The sequence below is a fragment of the Macaca thibetana genome, chromosome 10 (assembly GCF_024542745.1).
Source record: "Macaca thibetana thibetana isolate TM-01 chromosome 10, ASM2454274v1, whole genome shotgun sequence".
In the NCBI taxonomy this organism is placed as follows: Eukaryota; Metazoa; Chordata; class Mammalia; order Primates; family Cercopithecidae; genus Macaca; species Macaca thibetana.
In genome coordinates this window covers 751,846-767,033 of record NC_065587.1, presented here as the reverse complement: position 1 = coordinate 767,033, position 15,188 = coordinate 751,846, and the positions used below count along the sequence as shown (strand labels likewise).

The 15,188-nt window shown below is 54.0% G+C and overlaps 1 protein-coding gene across 2 annotated transcripts in view; it reads right to left on the bottom strand.

Moving 5' to 3' along the window:
* The window catches only part of TTLL8 (tubulin tyrosine ligase like 8), a 36,217-nt gene that overhangs the window by 6,285 nt on the left and 14,744 nt on the right, over positions 1-15,188 (bottom strand). For both annotated transcript variants that reach the window (XM_050745826.1, XM_050745828.1), the window contains 4 exons: positions 9,550-9,698; positions 8,352-8,595; positions 6,854-7,277; positions 5,602-6,097 (listed from right to left, as the gene is read on the bottom strand). In XM_050745826.1, the coding sequence (XP_050601783.1) occupies positions 5,602-6,097; positions 6,854-7,277; positions 8,352-8,595; positions 9,550-9,698 (1,313 nt within the window). The remainder of the gene's footprint in view (positions 1-5,601; positions 6,098-6,853; positions 7,278-8,351; positions 8,596-9,549; positions 9,699-15,188) is intronic.

Sequence of the window (15,188 nt, the reverse complement as noted above, 5' to 3'; positions counted from 1 at the left end):
GGCTGGGGCAGGAGAATCACTTGAACTCAGGAGGCGGAGGTTGCAGTGAGCTGAGATCACGTCACTGCACTCCAGCCCCAGCGACTATGTGAGATTCTGTCTCAAAACAAACAGACAGACAACAACAACAGCAACAACAAAACCATTCAAATGACATAGAGTAGCCAACACAACTTTGAAGAAGAAACAAAGTTGGAAAATGTACACTCTCATGTTTGGTTTTGTTTTGTGTTTTGTTTTTGAGGTGGAGTCTCTGTCACTCAGGCTGGAGTGCAATGGCGCGATCTCAGCTCACTGCAACCTCTGCTTCCTGGGTTCAAGCAACTCTCCTGCCTCAGCCTCCTCAGTAGCTGGGATTACAGGTGCCTGCCACTCGGCCTCCCAAAGTGCTGGGGTTGCAGGTGTGAGCCACCAAACCCGGCCCACTGTCATATTTGAAAACTTCAAAGACAGTGTGGTATTGATATAAGGATAGGTAAATAGATTGTTGAAACAGCATAAATAATCCAGAATTCCTTCAAGACAGTCTGTTTTTGACGAAGATGCCAAAGTAATTCAGTGGGAGGAAGGATGGTCTTTTTGATGATGGCGCTGGAACAACTGGACCGCCACAAGAAAATCTAAATTTAACATTTTATTTAGGAAGCAAGAATGCAATTCAAGGCATACACACAGACGGGGTGATCTCACTATGTCTGAAGAACCAAGAGAAGGTTGGGAGTTTTCTTAGAGAAATGCTCTGTGATGTTTCACAAGCAAGCTCACTAGAAAGACCAGTAAGCACCAGGAGACTTGTGGGGCTCTGACTGGTGAACAATGGCGTGGGTGAAAGTACTTTCAGAGTCCCAGCAGGTTGTTTCAGCAGCTCACAGATAAAACTGTCTTTGGATTACATGGGCTGTTTTAGGTGCTGGGCTCATGAAAAGTTTAATTTTTGGAGCAGGTGCCAGGTTATGTTCTGAGTATTTTTTTTCCTTGCCCCTTGATTCTGAATTAGTTGTGTAGGACAAGAATGAGCCCATTTGTATCACTGGCTTTTACAACACCATACACAAAAATTCACTCAAGCTGGGCGCGGTGGCTCAAGCCTGTAATCCCAGCACTTTGGGAGGCCGAGACGGGCGGATCACAAGGTCAGGAGATCGAGACCATCCTGGCTAACATGGTGAAACCCCGTCTCTACTAAAAAAATACAAAAAACTAGCCGGGCGAGGTGGCGGGCGCCTGTAGTCCCAGCTACTCCGGAGGCTGAGGCAGGAGAATGGCGTGAACCCAGGAGGCGGAGCTTGCAGTGAGCTGAGACCCGGCCACTGCACTCCAGCCTGGGCGACAGAGCGAGACTCCGTCTCAAAAAAAAAAAAAAAAAAAAAAAAAAAAATTCACTCAAGATGCATCATTGACCAAAATGTGAAAGTCAAAACCACAAAGCTTGTAGAAGGAATCACATAAGAGCATCTAAACGCCTGAGGGGCTGGACACCCTGTTTACCCTGAGCGATTATTATACACTGCATGTCTGCATCATCCTATCTCATGTAATCCACAAATAAATACACCTACAGGGCACCCACAGGAAAAAAAAATTAGCAAAAACTCCAAAAATAAAAGAATCACTAAGAAAGCAAAAAGGCAAACCACAACCTGGGAGGAAACAGTTCCATTGTGCATATCTGACAAATAAATACACAGAAGAGGCCTGGCGCAGGGGCTCAGGGCTATAATCCCAGCACCTGAGGTCGGGAGTTCAAGACCAGCCTGCCCAACATGGTGAAATCCCGTCTCTACTAAAAATGCAAAATTAGCTGGGCATGGTGGTGCATGCCTGTAATTCCAGCTGCTCAGGAGGCTGAGGCAGGAGAATCACTTAGAATCCCGGAGGCAGAGGGTGCAGTGAGCCGAGATCGCGCCATTGCACTCCAGCCTGGGCAACAGAGTCAGACTCTGTCTCAAAAATAAATAAATAAATAAATAAATAAATAAATATAAAGAATATATAAAAGCCACTGTTAGTAACCAACCAAAGACAAGCAACCTAATTTTACAACAGTAAAAAGACTTAGTAAGACATTTTGCAAAGCAAAATATCTGCATGGCTAATGAACAAAGTGCTTAGCACGGCTGGTCACCTGAAAAACAAGAGTTAAAACCACGATGAGATACCTGTACACCTACCAGACTGGCTAAAAACAGAGCCTGACAATACCCAGTGTTGGCAAGGATGTGGGGCAACCAGGACTCTCATGTGGTGGGTGGGAGTGCAAAACACCACAACCACATTGGAAACTGGAAGTTTCTTCTAAAGCAAAACCCAAGCATCCTTCATGACCTAGTGGTGAAACTCTTGGACACATGGCCGAGACAGACAAAGGCACACGTCCCCGTAACGGCCGGCACGGGATGATCAGAGCAACTTCATTTATCACAGTCCTACACTGGAAGCAAGGCAGCTGTCTGTCAGCAGAGGACCAGGCAGGCTCTGGCACATGTGTGCAATGCAGTACTGCTCTTCACCAACAAAGGGTGCACACCTGTCACACTATACAGCCACTGCACCTCAGAGCGGAGGGTCAGTCACGGAAATACACTGGCCACTCTGCACAGCCACTGCACCTCAGAGCGGAAGGTCAGACACGGAAGTACACCGGCCACTCTGCACAGCCGCTGCATCTCAGAGCAGAGGGTGTGAGTTCGAGATTAACCTGACCAATATGGTGAAACCCCATCTCTACTAAAAATACAAAAAAAATTAACTGGGTGTGGTGGCACAGGCCTGTAATCCCAGCTACTCAGGAGGCTGAGGCAGGAGAATCACTTGAACCCAGGAGGCGGAGGTTGCAGTGAGCTGAGATTGTGCCACTGCACTCCAGCCTGGGCAATAGAGCGGGACTCCATCTCAAAAAAAAAAAAAAAAAAAAAAAAAAACAGATCTGCCGGGCGCAGTGGCTCATGCCTTTAATCCCAGCACTTTGGGAGGCCAAGGCAGGTGGATCACCTGAGCTCAGGAGTTTGTGACCACCCTGGCCAACATGGTGAAACCCTGTCTCTACTAAAAATACAAAATTTTAACTGGGCATGGTGGCAGGCGCCTGTGGTCCCAGCTACTCAGGAGGCTGAGGCAGGGGAATCGCTTGAATACGGGATGTGGAGGTTGCAGTCAGCCAAGATCGTGCCATTGCACTCCAGCCTGGGCAACAGAGTGAGACTCTGTCTAAAAAAAAAAAAAAAAAGATGTCTGTTCTTCCCAAGATCTGCAGATTCAAGGTGATCCCAGCAGTTTGCTGTTCTTAAGCCGACAAGCTCCAAGGGCAGCGTGCACTTCCTGTCCTGCTGGCCGGACGAGGCCAGGTGACCCTGTCGCCACAGGCATTTTGCAGCACAGGCTCTGAGTGCACCGGTGCGGTTGCCTGACTGTCACGGAACAAACACACCCCAGGTAGCCACTAGCGTAAGGCCGAGGGGCACGTGGAGCCGGCCTGAGCCCAGCCAGGAGTCTGGAAGCAAGCCCAGCTACTCCCAGCCGTGCCCTCGCCTGACCGGGAAACGCTCGTACGCACGGGTTGGAGTTGCTTGCCATGCATGGCAACCACAGCAGGAACCCGACTCACGCACGGACGCCAGCACCCGCGAGTGAGAGGCGCCTCCGACACATGGTGTCGGCTTTGGAAGCAGCTGGTGGGTGGTGAGGAAATGTCACAGATCTGGAAAGAGAGAGGCCTCTGTAAGGTGGTGTCAAAACGCCAGGTTGAATCAACAGTCATCTGTGGGGACTCCGAAGGCAGGCAATCTGCCCAGTGAACTCGCAGCACCGGGCAGAAGGGTCTGGAGGGAGAACCCTGGTGGCACGGCTGGTATGTGAGGATCAAAGGCAGAGGAGATCTTTCCTCTTCAGCATGAGAATCCAGCACTGGGCTAAGCCTCCAGCTGCCTCCCGCTGGTGACCTGGTAAAGGGGAACATAAACTCCTTTGGTCGGCGACATTGCTTACGGCAAAACTGCCCTGTGGCGGGCAGACCACGTGGGGACTGGGGAGGTCACTGGTGTCTGGGGGCCACGTCACGGGCCTTCCTGAGTGATCCCCACACCTGGGCGTGTGCCCTGCGGGCCGTAGCCATGGGGCTGCTGCAAGAGGAACTTCACCTCCTCTGGGGCAAGAGGCATCTCCGTGAGTGGTCCCAGCCCATGAATCTCAGTGGGAATCAGGGAGGCGGCAACACCTGCACGCCATGGTAAAGACTCCCATCATGCCCTTGTAAATACCCCCATCATGCCCTTGTAAAGACCCCCATCACGCCGTCCTAAAGACCCCCCCCACGCCATCGTAAAGACCCTCATCACACCGCCCTGAAGACCCCCATCATGCCCTTGTAAAGATCCTCATCACACAGTCCTAAAGACCCCCATCACGCCTTTGTAAAGACCCCCATCGCGCCGCCTAAAGACCCCCACCACACAGTCCTGAAGATCCCCACCACGCCCTCATAAAGATCCTCATCACACCCTCGTAAAGACCCTCATCACACCGTCCTGAAGACCCCCATCACGCTGCCTAAAGACCCCCACCACACCCTCCTAAAGACCCCCATCATGCCGTCCTGAAGACCCACATCACACCCTTGTAAAGACCCCCATCACGCCACCTAAAGACCCCCCCATTGCCAGGCGCTGTGGCTCAAGCCTGTAATCCCAACACTTTGGGAGGCCGAGGCGGGCAGATCACGAGGTCAGGAGATCGAGGCCATCCTGGCTAACACGGTGAAACCCCGTCTCTACCAAAAACACAAAAAACTAGCCGGGTGAGGTGGCAGGTGCCTGTAGTCTCAGCTACTCGGGAGGCTGAGGCAGGAGAATGGCGTGAACCTGGGAGGCGGAGCTTTCAGTGAGCCGAGATCGCGCCACGGCACTCCAGCCTGGGCGACAGAGCGAGACTCCGTCTCAAAAAAAAAAAAGACCACCCCATCACACCACCTAAAGACCCCCATCACGCCATCATAAAGACCCCCGTGTGGGAGGAGCGGGCGATGCTGCCCTGCTGGCCGCCGTGTCCCTGCCCCACGTCCTTCTCAGCGACTCTGAGGCCAGGAGCAGCCTGTGGCAGCCCTTGAAGTCTGAATGTTAGCCGAGGCTCAGAAAAGCCCGATGGGGACCAGGCGTGGTGGCTCAGACCTGTCATCTCAGCCCCTCAGAGCCTTCAGAAAACCACACACAAGAGCCCGGCAGTCACTTTTGCCGCCTCACTCAGCCGGGGAGTTTGGTGCTGTTCATGGAGCTGTTCAAGGTCCTAACTCAAATCCTCCTGACCCGCACCACACCCCAGAGGTGTGGAGACAACGGCATCACCCGCTAGGTTCTACAGAGGGGACCCCACTATCCACCTGGCCGGCACTCCCACTCCCCCCACGCCGAGACCCCCGTGCCGGGCTGGGACAGGTGCCCCAACCCCGCTCCCCGGTTCCCGCCGGCACCTCTGTCGGGGACACCCCGGGACCCCGCACCGAAGCCTGCCCTGTGCCCTGCTCTGGAGGATGCAGCAGCTGCTGGCGAGGGCTGGGGATGGAGTAGACGGCCCCCAACCCCACAGCGCACCGCGAGCGGCGCAGGTTACCTTTGCCTCCGGGCGGCGGACGCAGGGCACCCTCCACTGTCTTCAGGTTCTGCGGCACAGGTGCCGGGGGGTGTGCATTTAGCTGGTTTGGATCCCAGTGTTTGGTGGGCTGGGCTTCGGGGACATCAGTGTTTGGGGCCTGACTGTCCACATGGCGACAGGGGCAGGCCGGGAGCTCCACCTTCCCAGCAGCCTTGGTGCGGATAGGCTGCGGGGCGCCACTGCTCTCGGGCAGCCCCCTTAAGGGTGCCAGCAAGGCCAGGGGGTGCCCCTTCTCTTCCTTCAGTCCCAAGTCTCGCTGGAGAGCTGGTCGTGGGGATCCCTGGGCAGGGTCGGACATGGCCAAGGGGCCCTGTGCCTCCAGTGGCTGCGTGTCCAACAGCAAGGCCGAAGCCTTGAGGTTGCAGGCAGGCAGCACTTGCCTCCTGGCTCTCCTCACACTGACGCCTGCCACGCAGAGGTCGGACCCGCTGAATGGGGGCAGCTCGACCACAGGCTGTGGGGAAGGAACAGGTGGTGGGTGCTGGGCTGTGGCTGGGATGGTGGGGTCCACGCAGGAGGGGTCTGCACAGGAGGGGCTGGTTGGGGCACAGACCCCCACCTGACTCAGGAGTGAACACCTGGGGTCCCATGCAGACCACCAGGAGGCTCCCAGGCTCTGGAGAACCCGCGGGAAGCCAAGGCTTCCTGAGGCTTGGGGGTCAGCCTGGGGGGCCCCACACCCAGGAACTGGGCTGCTCTTTTCCTGAGTTTAGCCACAAAGAGGCCTCAAGAGAGAGGCACTGGCCATGCTTCCCAATGGCTCCAGCACATCTGCAGGCACAGGGAGGCCCCCGGAAGATCCTCGGAGTAGAGGAGGCACTGCAGGCCAAAGCAAAGGAGCAGCACAGGGGGCCTGGAGGCTGCAGGCATGGAGCCCCCCACCTCTAACCAGTCAGGGCTGGGTGAGACGGGGAACAGGACGGAGGCACTGAGCCTGAGCCACCCCGCTCGCCTGGACACCTGGAGTAGCCCCTTCCCCGGTGCCGACGCGGCACTGAGCCCCATGGGAGAGCAGGACAGGCCTGGACCCTTGGCGGGACCGAGCGTGGTCACAGAGCAGGATTGGCGTCCTCCATGGACCCCGCGGCGCTGGCGGCCTGCAGCTCCACCCTCGCCCAGCGACCAGGTGGCAAAGCATCCGCATGGCGGGCAGCCACCAAACCCCCAGGGGATGGCGCCCACCGCCCGGGCAGGGGCGGACGTGGCTCACCTGCCTCCACAGGAGCTCAAAGTTGCCGACGTCACAGCTGCGGTCCACGGCCACCTTGATGGTGTCCTCCTGCACCTGTGCACACAGCTGGGCCGTGACCGGTGTGGACGGGTGCATGGTGGGGCTGGAGTTGATCTCGATCAGCCAGGGCCTGAAGTCCCTTCCAAGGACGAAGTCGGCCCCGTAGAGCTCAAAGCTGTTCTTGCGAGGCTCCACGTGGTCCTGGGCCACCTTCATGGCGTGGATGATGGCCTTCTTCATGGACGGGTAGATGACACTGCCCCACACGGCACCACGGCCCTGGCGCTGCAGGTACTCCTGGAACTTGGCGCTGGTCCACATGTTGTGTGCGGGCAGCAGGGGGCTGCGGCCCACGTCATTCTTCAGGTGCTTCTGGACGGCGTTGTTGCACAGGTGGATGGCACTGTGGGGGGGACAAGGGGCAGGTGCTCAGCCTCCGCCGGCCCAGGAGGGCACCCAAGGCCGGTCCTCCCAGCCACGCTGCGTCCACCTAGCTGGCTCTAGAGAACCCTGCCCCCGAGGACTCCCACCCTTTGCTGGAGGGGCCTAGTTGGGATGAGTGTTACTGTCCCAGATGGAGAAACAGGGCTCATATTGGTCATGGGATTGGCCAGGCGCACAGCTCATGGCTGGAGGCCCAGAAACGGGTGCTGGAAGGGGGCCCTGGCTTCTCACTGCCTGGGAGCTGCTTTTGCACAGTGAGTTCCTGGACCCCCTCCAGGCCCACTTGACCAGAGGCAGCGAGCAGGTGAGGTTCCAAGCACCTAGCCGGCTCCTCCCAGGCCTCTTCTGGGTGTGACTTCGAGCAGGACCCACCAGGCATGACCGCAGCCCCTCGCCTGGGCCAGAGCTAACTCCCCTGCAAGGTCTTTGTTACGTGACTCTCGGGCCTCCCTGGATCCTCACTCTCTTGAAAAGCAGACCCCCTGCCTGCCCAGCCATCAGGCCCCCAGCACCTCACACCAAGTGAGAACCACAGAATGGTCAGAGGAAGGCTTGGCACAGACAGAGGCTGGCAGGCCTCACCGTGCGGGCAGCACATTTCTGAGGACTCCACAGGCTCTCGCCATCCTGCCCACGAGGGGTCCCGGGTGAGGCGCGGGTCCATCCACCCCGGGCAGCACACTCGCCTCCACCAGGCGCCCCACACGCCACCGCCCCTGAACCGGGGCCCAGGTGCTGCCCACTCCATTCCGATCCCCCGGGCACAGGCAAAATGGTGCCTTTTAAGATTTTCCAGAAATGATACAGAGTGTGGGGTGTAGGGTGCTGGCTTTGAAGGTCAGTGGGCCTGGGCCTGTCCCTGGGGGAGGTCATCAGCCTCCCAAGCCTCAGTTTCCCCCCATCTGTGCCTCTCGTGGTGGCAGGTGGCAGTGAGGGGGTCCTGCCCGTGATGCTTCTCACTGCGGCTGCCCCAGGCAGGTGGGCAGCAGCCCGTTCCCTGGCCTGAGGCGTCCAGCTCACCCACCGCACTGACCTGTCCAGCTTGTCCAGGGAGAAGCGCTGTGTTGAGAACCGCAGGTAACTCTCCTTGTAGAACCAGATGGTCAGGGGGTTCCAGTCCGTGACGAGGAACCACTGTCTGATGTCGAACTTGGTGTCATAGATGAGCAGTGGCGTCTCGATGTACTTCTGGACCACCCACTTGTTGTCCCTGGGAAGAGGGTGGTCTGTAGCCGCCAGCTCCAGGATCTCTTCCACACGGTCCATGCACACTATGTCTGCAAGAGGCCACCGCTCAACCCAGCATGCCCAGCCCCTGTGCAGCGGGACCGAGCTCCTGAGCCCTGGGGCAGGGTCGCAGCTTGGCCCTGAGACCTGCACTGGCTTTGTCCAGGGCCAGCAGGCAGCATTGCTGGTGGGGGGACCGGGGACAGGGAAGGCTTAGCGCTCATGGATGAGGCTGAAGCCAGTGCCAGTCTCCCCCAGGCTCTCCCCCAACAGAACCAGCCTCTGGACTCCAGAGGGGACACAGAGATCAGTGAAGGGGCAGGGACAGAGATACTTTTAAAAGGGAGCCAGCAGGATGGGCGTGGTGGCTCAAGCCTGTAATCCCAGCACTTTGGGAAGCCGAGGCAGGTGAATCACTTGAGGTCGGGAGTTCAAGACCAGCCTGGCCAACATGGTGAAACTCTATCTCTACTAAAACTACAAAAACTGAGCCGGATGTGGTGGGCACCTGTAGTCCCAGCTACTCGGGAGGCTGAGGCAGGAGAATCGCTTAAACCTGGAAGGTGGAGGCTGCAGTGAGCCGAGATCATGCCACTGCACTCCAGCCTGGACGACAGAGCGAGACTCAGTTTCAAAAAAATAATAATAATAAAAATAATAAAAAGAAGAGCGTAGACCAGTTTGTGAATACAGAGGAGGAAATCCTGATTAACCCGTCAACCCAGATTCAGCCTTGTGATTGGAACACATGCTGTGAAGACGCCTCCAGGTCTGCCCCAGGGCCAGAGTCCCGACCCCCACGCCTGCCTCTGCGTTCTGCTCCCACCCTTCCTTCCCTGTGGCGCTGTGGGCCTGAGCCTGCCTCTCACTCACGGCCCCTGGCATCAAGTGCAGGCGTTGGTGGCTATGAACTTGGTTCAGGGAGCGCCCGCACCAGGGGACTTATCTCGCCCAGATGAACGTGATGAACAAGGTGCAGGGAGCGCCTACACCAGGGGACTCACCTCGGCCCCGAGACTTGGCCGCAGGCTTTATAATCCAGATGTTCCGGAACCCGTCGATGTCCGTCTGAGGGTTCACGGATGTGATTTGATTCAGCAGAGCCTGGCACTGAGGAAAGTAATTTCTTGAATCGGAGATGAAAGCATCGCCACTACAAAGCAAGATCCAGAAAGTGCATGAGACTTGGAGGCCTGGGTCCCGCCCCACCCACCAAGCAGGCTCTCTGCTCTAGGATGGTCTGTAGCTGACCTGGCGGGAAAGGGCTGCAGGTCGGCCCAGGAAGTTCTGCCAACAGTATGGACACCTGAAAACACAGCCCTGTGAGGCTGCTCCAGACAAGGGCTGTGTTAAGACACTGGGGACCCCAGTGTGTGGGTCGGAGCCAGCCACAGGCCCCAAGCAGCACCCTGCCTGGGTGGAAACGGTGGGAGGCACGGGGCGGGAGGCGTAGCTATGGTGGAAACGTGGGAGACACAGGCCGGGGGCGGATGCAGCCATTCCCAGGTGGCTTTTAGAACTCAAGGGTGCACTAGAGCTGTTTGAGTGGCTTTTAGAACTCGGGGGTGCACTAGAGCTGTTTGAGTGACTTTTAGAGCTCGGGGGTGCACTAGAGCTGTTTGAGTGGCTTTTAGAATTTGGGGTGCACTAGAGCTGTTTGAGTGGCTTTTAGAATTCAGGGGTGCACTAGAGCTGTTTGAGTGGCTTTTATAACTCGGGGGTGCACTAGAGCTGTTTGAGTGGCTTTTAGAGCTCGGGGGTGCACTCCTGCTGCCCGGATGGTGGGGGGGAAGCCATGCCAGTACCAGCAGCTGCCCCAGGGCCTGTTGGACCCATCCTGCATGGGCAAACTCAGGGCTGTGAAGACCCAGTGTGGACCCCACGACATCCTAACAAGGTGGCCTTGGTGCAGGAGGGGGGACCAGCGGGGCTCTGAGGACACCAGCCATGACTCTCGCAGCCAGGCTGGGCTGGGGTGGGGAGGCAAAGCCCCTGAGGACACAGGACATCAGGGTTCCATTCCCACCTGCTGGGGGCAGCTTGAAGGGAGAAGTAAGGCTGGGGTGTCCCTGACAACAGGGGAGGGGCCCCACCACTGTGGAGCTGTGGCCGGGGGGGGGCTTGGGTGAGAGCCCCTGTGGTGACAAGCCCCTCCCGGGGAAGGACTGAAGGTGATCTCAGGCAGGGGCACCTCCCGGCTCTCACTGACTGCCACGTCTCCTCCGTGGTGAGCACCGCACACTCCTGACCCCAGGATGGCAACAGGACTGTGATGAGGACTTGGAGCAAACCGGATGCAGCCAGCTCCCCCCACCCCTGAAACATCCCTGTCTGTGCGGCACAGGCCAGCCCCAAACTATTGAGGTCTAAACAAGGTGGGTCACCCATGACATCCACCATGCTGGTCACAGCCAAGGCCGCCCAGGATACCAGCAAGCTCCCAGTGACACGGGGCTACAGCGACTCACTCAGGAGGATGAGCTGTGGGAAGGAATCCCTCACAGCCTCCCAGCACAGCCCAGCCCCGAGCCTGCCCTCACATTGGGAGGTGGTATCTGGGCAGGACCACCCTCCCCACAAGTGCACGCACCACTGTGTTGCCCCTGCTTTGTGGGGAGAAGGCTGTGAGCAGTGAGGGACAGAGCCACTCAGGAGCCCAGCGGAGCATCGCACAGGAGCTGGCAAGGTCCAGGAACCATGAGATGCACACCCCAAACTCGTGAGAGAACAAGCACGGGCCTCCAGATGCTGACGGCGAGCAGGGGCCACAGCCAGGGCTCTCTGGGTCCTGACCCCAGGGCACACCTGCCAGGGATCCCAGCTGAGCCCAGTAGGTGAGACTGACGGGTGGAGGCACCGGGGACTCCCAGAGAGATCCCCTCCGGCAGCAGCTGGGAAGCTCCCCTGCAGGCACCTGAAGTGGTTTGGGATGAGTCAGCCACAGGGACTTGCGGGGGTCCGATGCTGCCACCTGGTGGTCACCCCTGGGTCTTCCTTTTAATTCAGGTCTAAGAAAACGCAGTGGGGTGCACCCTCCCATACTCGAAAAAGTCAAGTTGCACAGTGTGTACGTCCATGTACGCTCGTGTGCACGCCACCCGGATCGAGACACGAACGCCTCGGCTCCTCAACAGGCAAAGAGACCAGTTACCAGGCTATCACTGCAGACGGGGCTGGCCTGCTCCTGAACTGTCAATGAAACCACACAATTTGTGCTCCTTTGTGTCTGGCCTCTTTCTTTTCTTTTCTTTTCTTTTTTTGTTTTCTTTTTTTTTTAGACGGAGTCTCGCTCTGTCACCCAGGCTTGAGTGCAGTGGCATGATCTCAGCTCACTGCAACCTCCAACTCCCAATTAAAGCAATTCTCCTGCCTCAGCCTCCCAAGCAGCTGCGATTACAGGCATGAGCCACCATGCTCGGCTAAATTTTGTATTTTTAGTAGAGGCGGATATCACCATTTTGGCCAGTCTGGTCTTGAACTCCTGACCTCGGGTGATTCCCCCTGCCTCAGCCTCCTAGAGTGCTGGGATTACAGGCGTGAGCTGCCGCGCCCTGCCTGTGTCTGGCTTCTTTCGGCAGGACTCTGAGAGTCATCCACGCTGTAGCGTGGCTCAGCCCCTCCTCCTTGAACACAGTTTGGCAGTTTCCAGATTTGGGCCATCAAGAATGAAGTCCTTCTGAGGACACGTTTCCATTTCTCCTGCATAAATACCTCGGAATGGATTATCTCGGTCATTGGATATGCAGATGCCTAAACATATAAGAAACTGTCAAAGACTTTTCTAAATGGGTTGTGCCAATTTACACTCCCCTAGCCATGTCTAGAGTTCCAGCTGCTCCACACATTGGCAAACACTTGGTGATGTCAGTTTTTACTCTTTTTTTTTTTTTTTTTTTTTTGAGACAGAGTCTCACTCTGTTGCCCCAGGCTGGAGTACAGTGACACCATCTCAGCTCACTGCAACCTCTCTGCCTCCCGGGTTCAAGAGATTCTTCTGCCTCAGCCTCCTGAGTAGCTGGGACTACAGGCACCCGCCACCACACCCAGCTAATTTTTGTGTTTTTAGTAGAGACCGTTTTCACCATATTGGCCAGGCTGGTCTTGAACTCCTGACCTTGTGATCTGCCCACCTCTGCCTCCCAAAGTGCTGGGATTACAGGCGTGAGCCACAGCGCCTGGCCCAATGCGTTCCCATTTTTAAAAGCCTTTCACGTATCAAATGATATATCAAACTAATTTTTGTGTATTTGTGAAGCAGAATTCAAGGTACATTTTTTTCATATGGCTGACCATTGCTGGAGCACCATTTAGTGAAAAGACCAGCCTTTCCCTAATGATCTCAAATGCAGCGATCACAGATGGGAGGATCTATCTTTAGACTCTATTCTGTTACACTGAACCTATCCCAATGTCACATCTTCGCTGTTGTAAATCTAGAGTAAGTCTTGAAATTTGGAGCACAAGTCCTCTGATTTTGGTTTTCTTTATCAAGTCTGTTTTGGCTTTTCTTAAATCATTCATATTTCTATATAAATCAGTTCATTAATTCCTCCTGCCCCCTCCCCGCCCTGCAAAAGAAATACCTCTCGGGATTCTGGCTGGGATTACATTGACTCTATTGATTAGTCTGAGAAAAGCAAACATGTCTACACTATTAAGTCTTCTAAGTCATTAACATGTTATACACACACACACACACACACACACACACACACGTTTATTAGGTATTTACTGTCACTTTAACTTCATAACTTTCAATTTAGGGTCTTGAATGTATTTTGCTATATTTATTTCTAGAGGTTTGTTATTTGATGTTAGTGTATTGTGTTTTTAGAATTTCATTTCACAGTTTGTTGCTAGAACATAGAAATATGATGGAGTCTCGTATATTAACTTTGTACCCAGTGGCCTTGCTGATTTCACTTAATTTTAACACATTACCATTTATTTAAATTATTTAAATATTAAATTTTCTATATGAGCAATCATACCATCTACAAATAAGAATTTTATTTCTTCCTTTCTGATCTTTATGCCTTACTTTTTTTTTTTCCTGTACTATTAAACTAGTCAGACCATTCAGTCTATGCTGAACAGAAGTCTGATGGTGAGCAACTTTGTCTCATTCTGATTTCAAGGAGAACACTCTCAATAGTATATAACCACTAAGAAATATATTAGCTGTTGGACTCTTAAACTTTCAAATGAAGAGATCTGGCTGTGTGTAGTCAGACACGCCTGTAATCCTAGCACTTTGGGAGGCCAAAGCAGGATTGCTTGAGGCCAGGAGTTCAAGACAAGCCTGGGCAATATAGCAAGACCCTGTCTCTATAAAAAAATTTAAAAATTAGCCAGTATTGTGGCCTGTGTGTGGAGTCCCAGCTACTTGAGAAGCTGAGTTGGAAAGATTGCTTGAGCCCAGGAGTTTGAGGTTGCAGTGAGCTGTGATTGTGCCACTGCACTCCAGCCTAGGTGGATAGAGTGAGACCCTATCTCAAAAAAAAGAAGAGTTTTTTTCATTTCCAAGTTGGCTAAACAAATTTACAAGGACAGATATTAAGTTTCATCAATTTTTGCCTCTTGAGGTGATTTTTTTTTTGCCTATTGAGATAATCTTACAGCTTTTCTTTTCCATTCTGAAAATGTAATAAAATTAACTGATTAACTTTTTAATGTTAAACCAACCTTGCATTCTTGGAATAAAGCCCATTTGGTTCTGATGCATTATTTCATTCACATTTCACTGGTTTCATTAAATAATATTTTGGTTAAAGTTTTGTACATATGTAATCATGAGAAATACTGGCCTATAATTTTTTGTTATTTTACTTTTTTCAAGTTTTGGTCTCAAGCTTTTCTGGCCTCATAAAATGATTAGAAAATGTTCTCTCTTTCTCTGTTGCTTGACAGCATTTGTGTGTTATTGGAATCAATTTTAATTAATGAATTAATTAAATTTAATTAACTAGTGAAACCATTATGGCCTTGGATCCTCCTTTGTAAGAAAGTTTTTAAATTACAGATTTAGGCTGGGTGCAGTGGCTTATGCCTGTAATCCCAGCACTAACACTTATGTAACTGGAGCCCCAGAAGGAGAGAAGAGAGAGAGAATAGGGCAGAAGGAACAGCCAAGAAATAATGGCCTAGAGTATTCTAAATCTGAGGAAAAATTCCAACCCACAGATCACAATGCCCCACAAACCTCAATCAGGAGAAATACAAAGCAACTACTTGTAGAAGTGTTATAATCAAACTGCTGAAAACCAAAGACGGAATGTCCTGACATCAAGAGGAAAAGACATTACCTTCAAAAAGAACAAAACTCGTAACTATAGATGTGCCAGCGTGGATGGACTTCACTGACCTCACGTGTATCAGCGTGGACGGACCTCACAGACCTCACATGTATCAGCGTGGACGGACCTCACAGACTTCACGTGTATCAGCGTGGACGGACCTCACAGACCTCACGTGTATCAGCGTGGACGGACCTCACAGACCCCACGTGTATCAGCGTGGACGGACCTCACAGACCTCACGTGTATCAGCGTGGACGGACCTCACAGACCTCACGTGTATCAGCGTGGACGGACCTCACAGACCCCCACGTGTGCCAGCGTGGACGGACCTCACAGACCCCCAC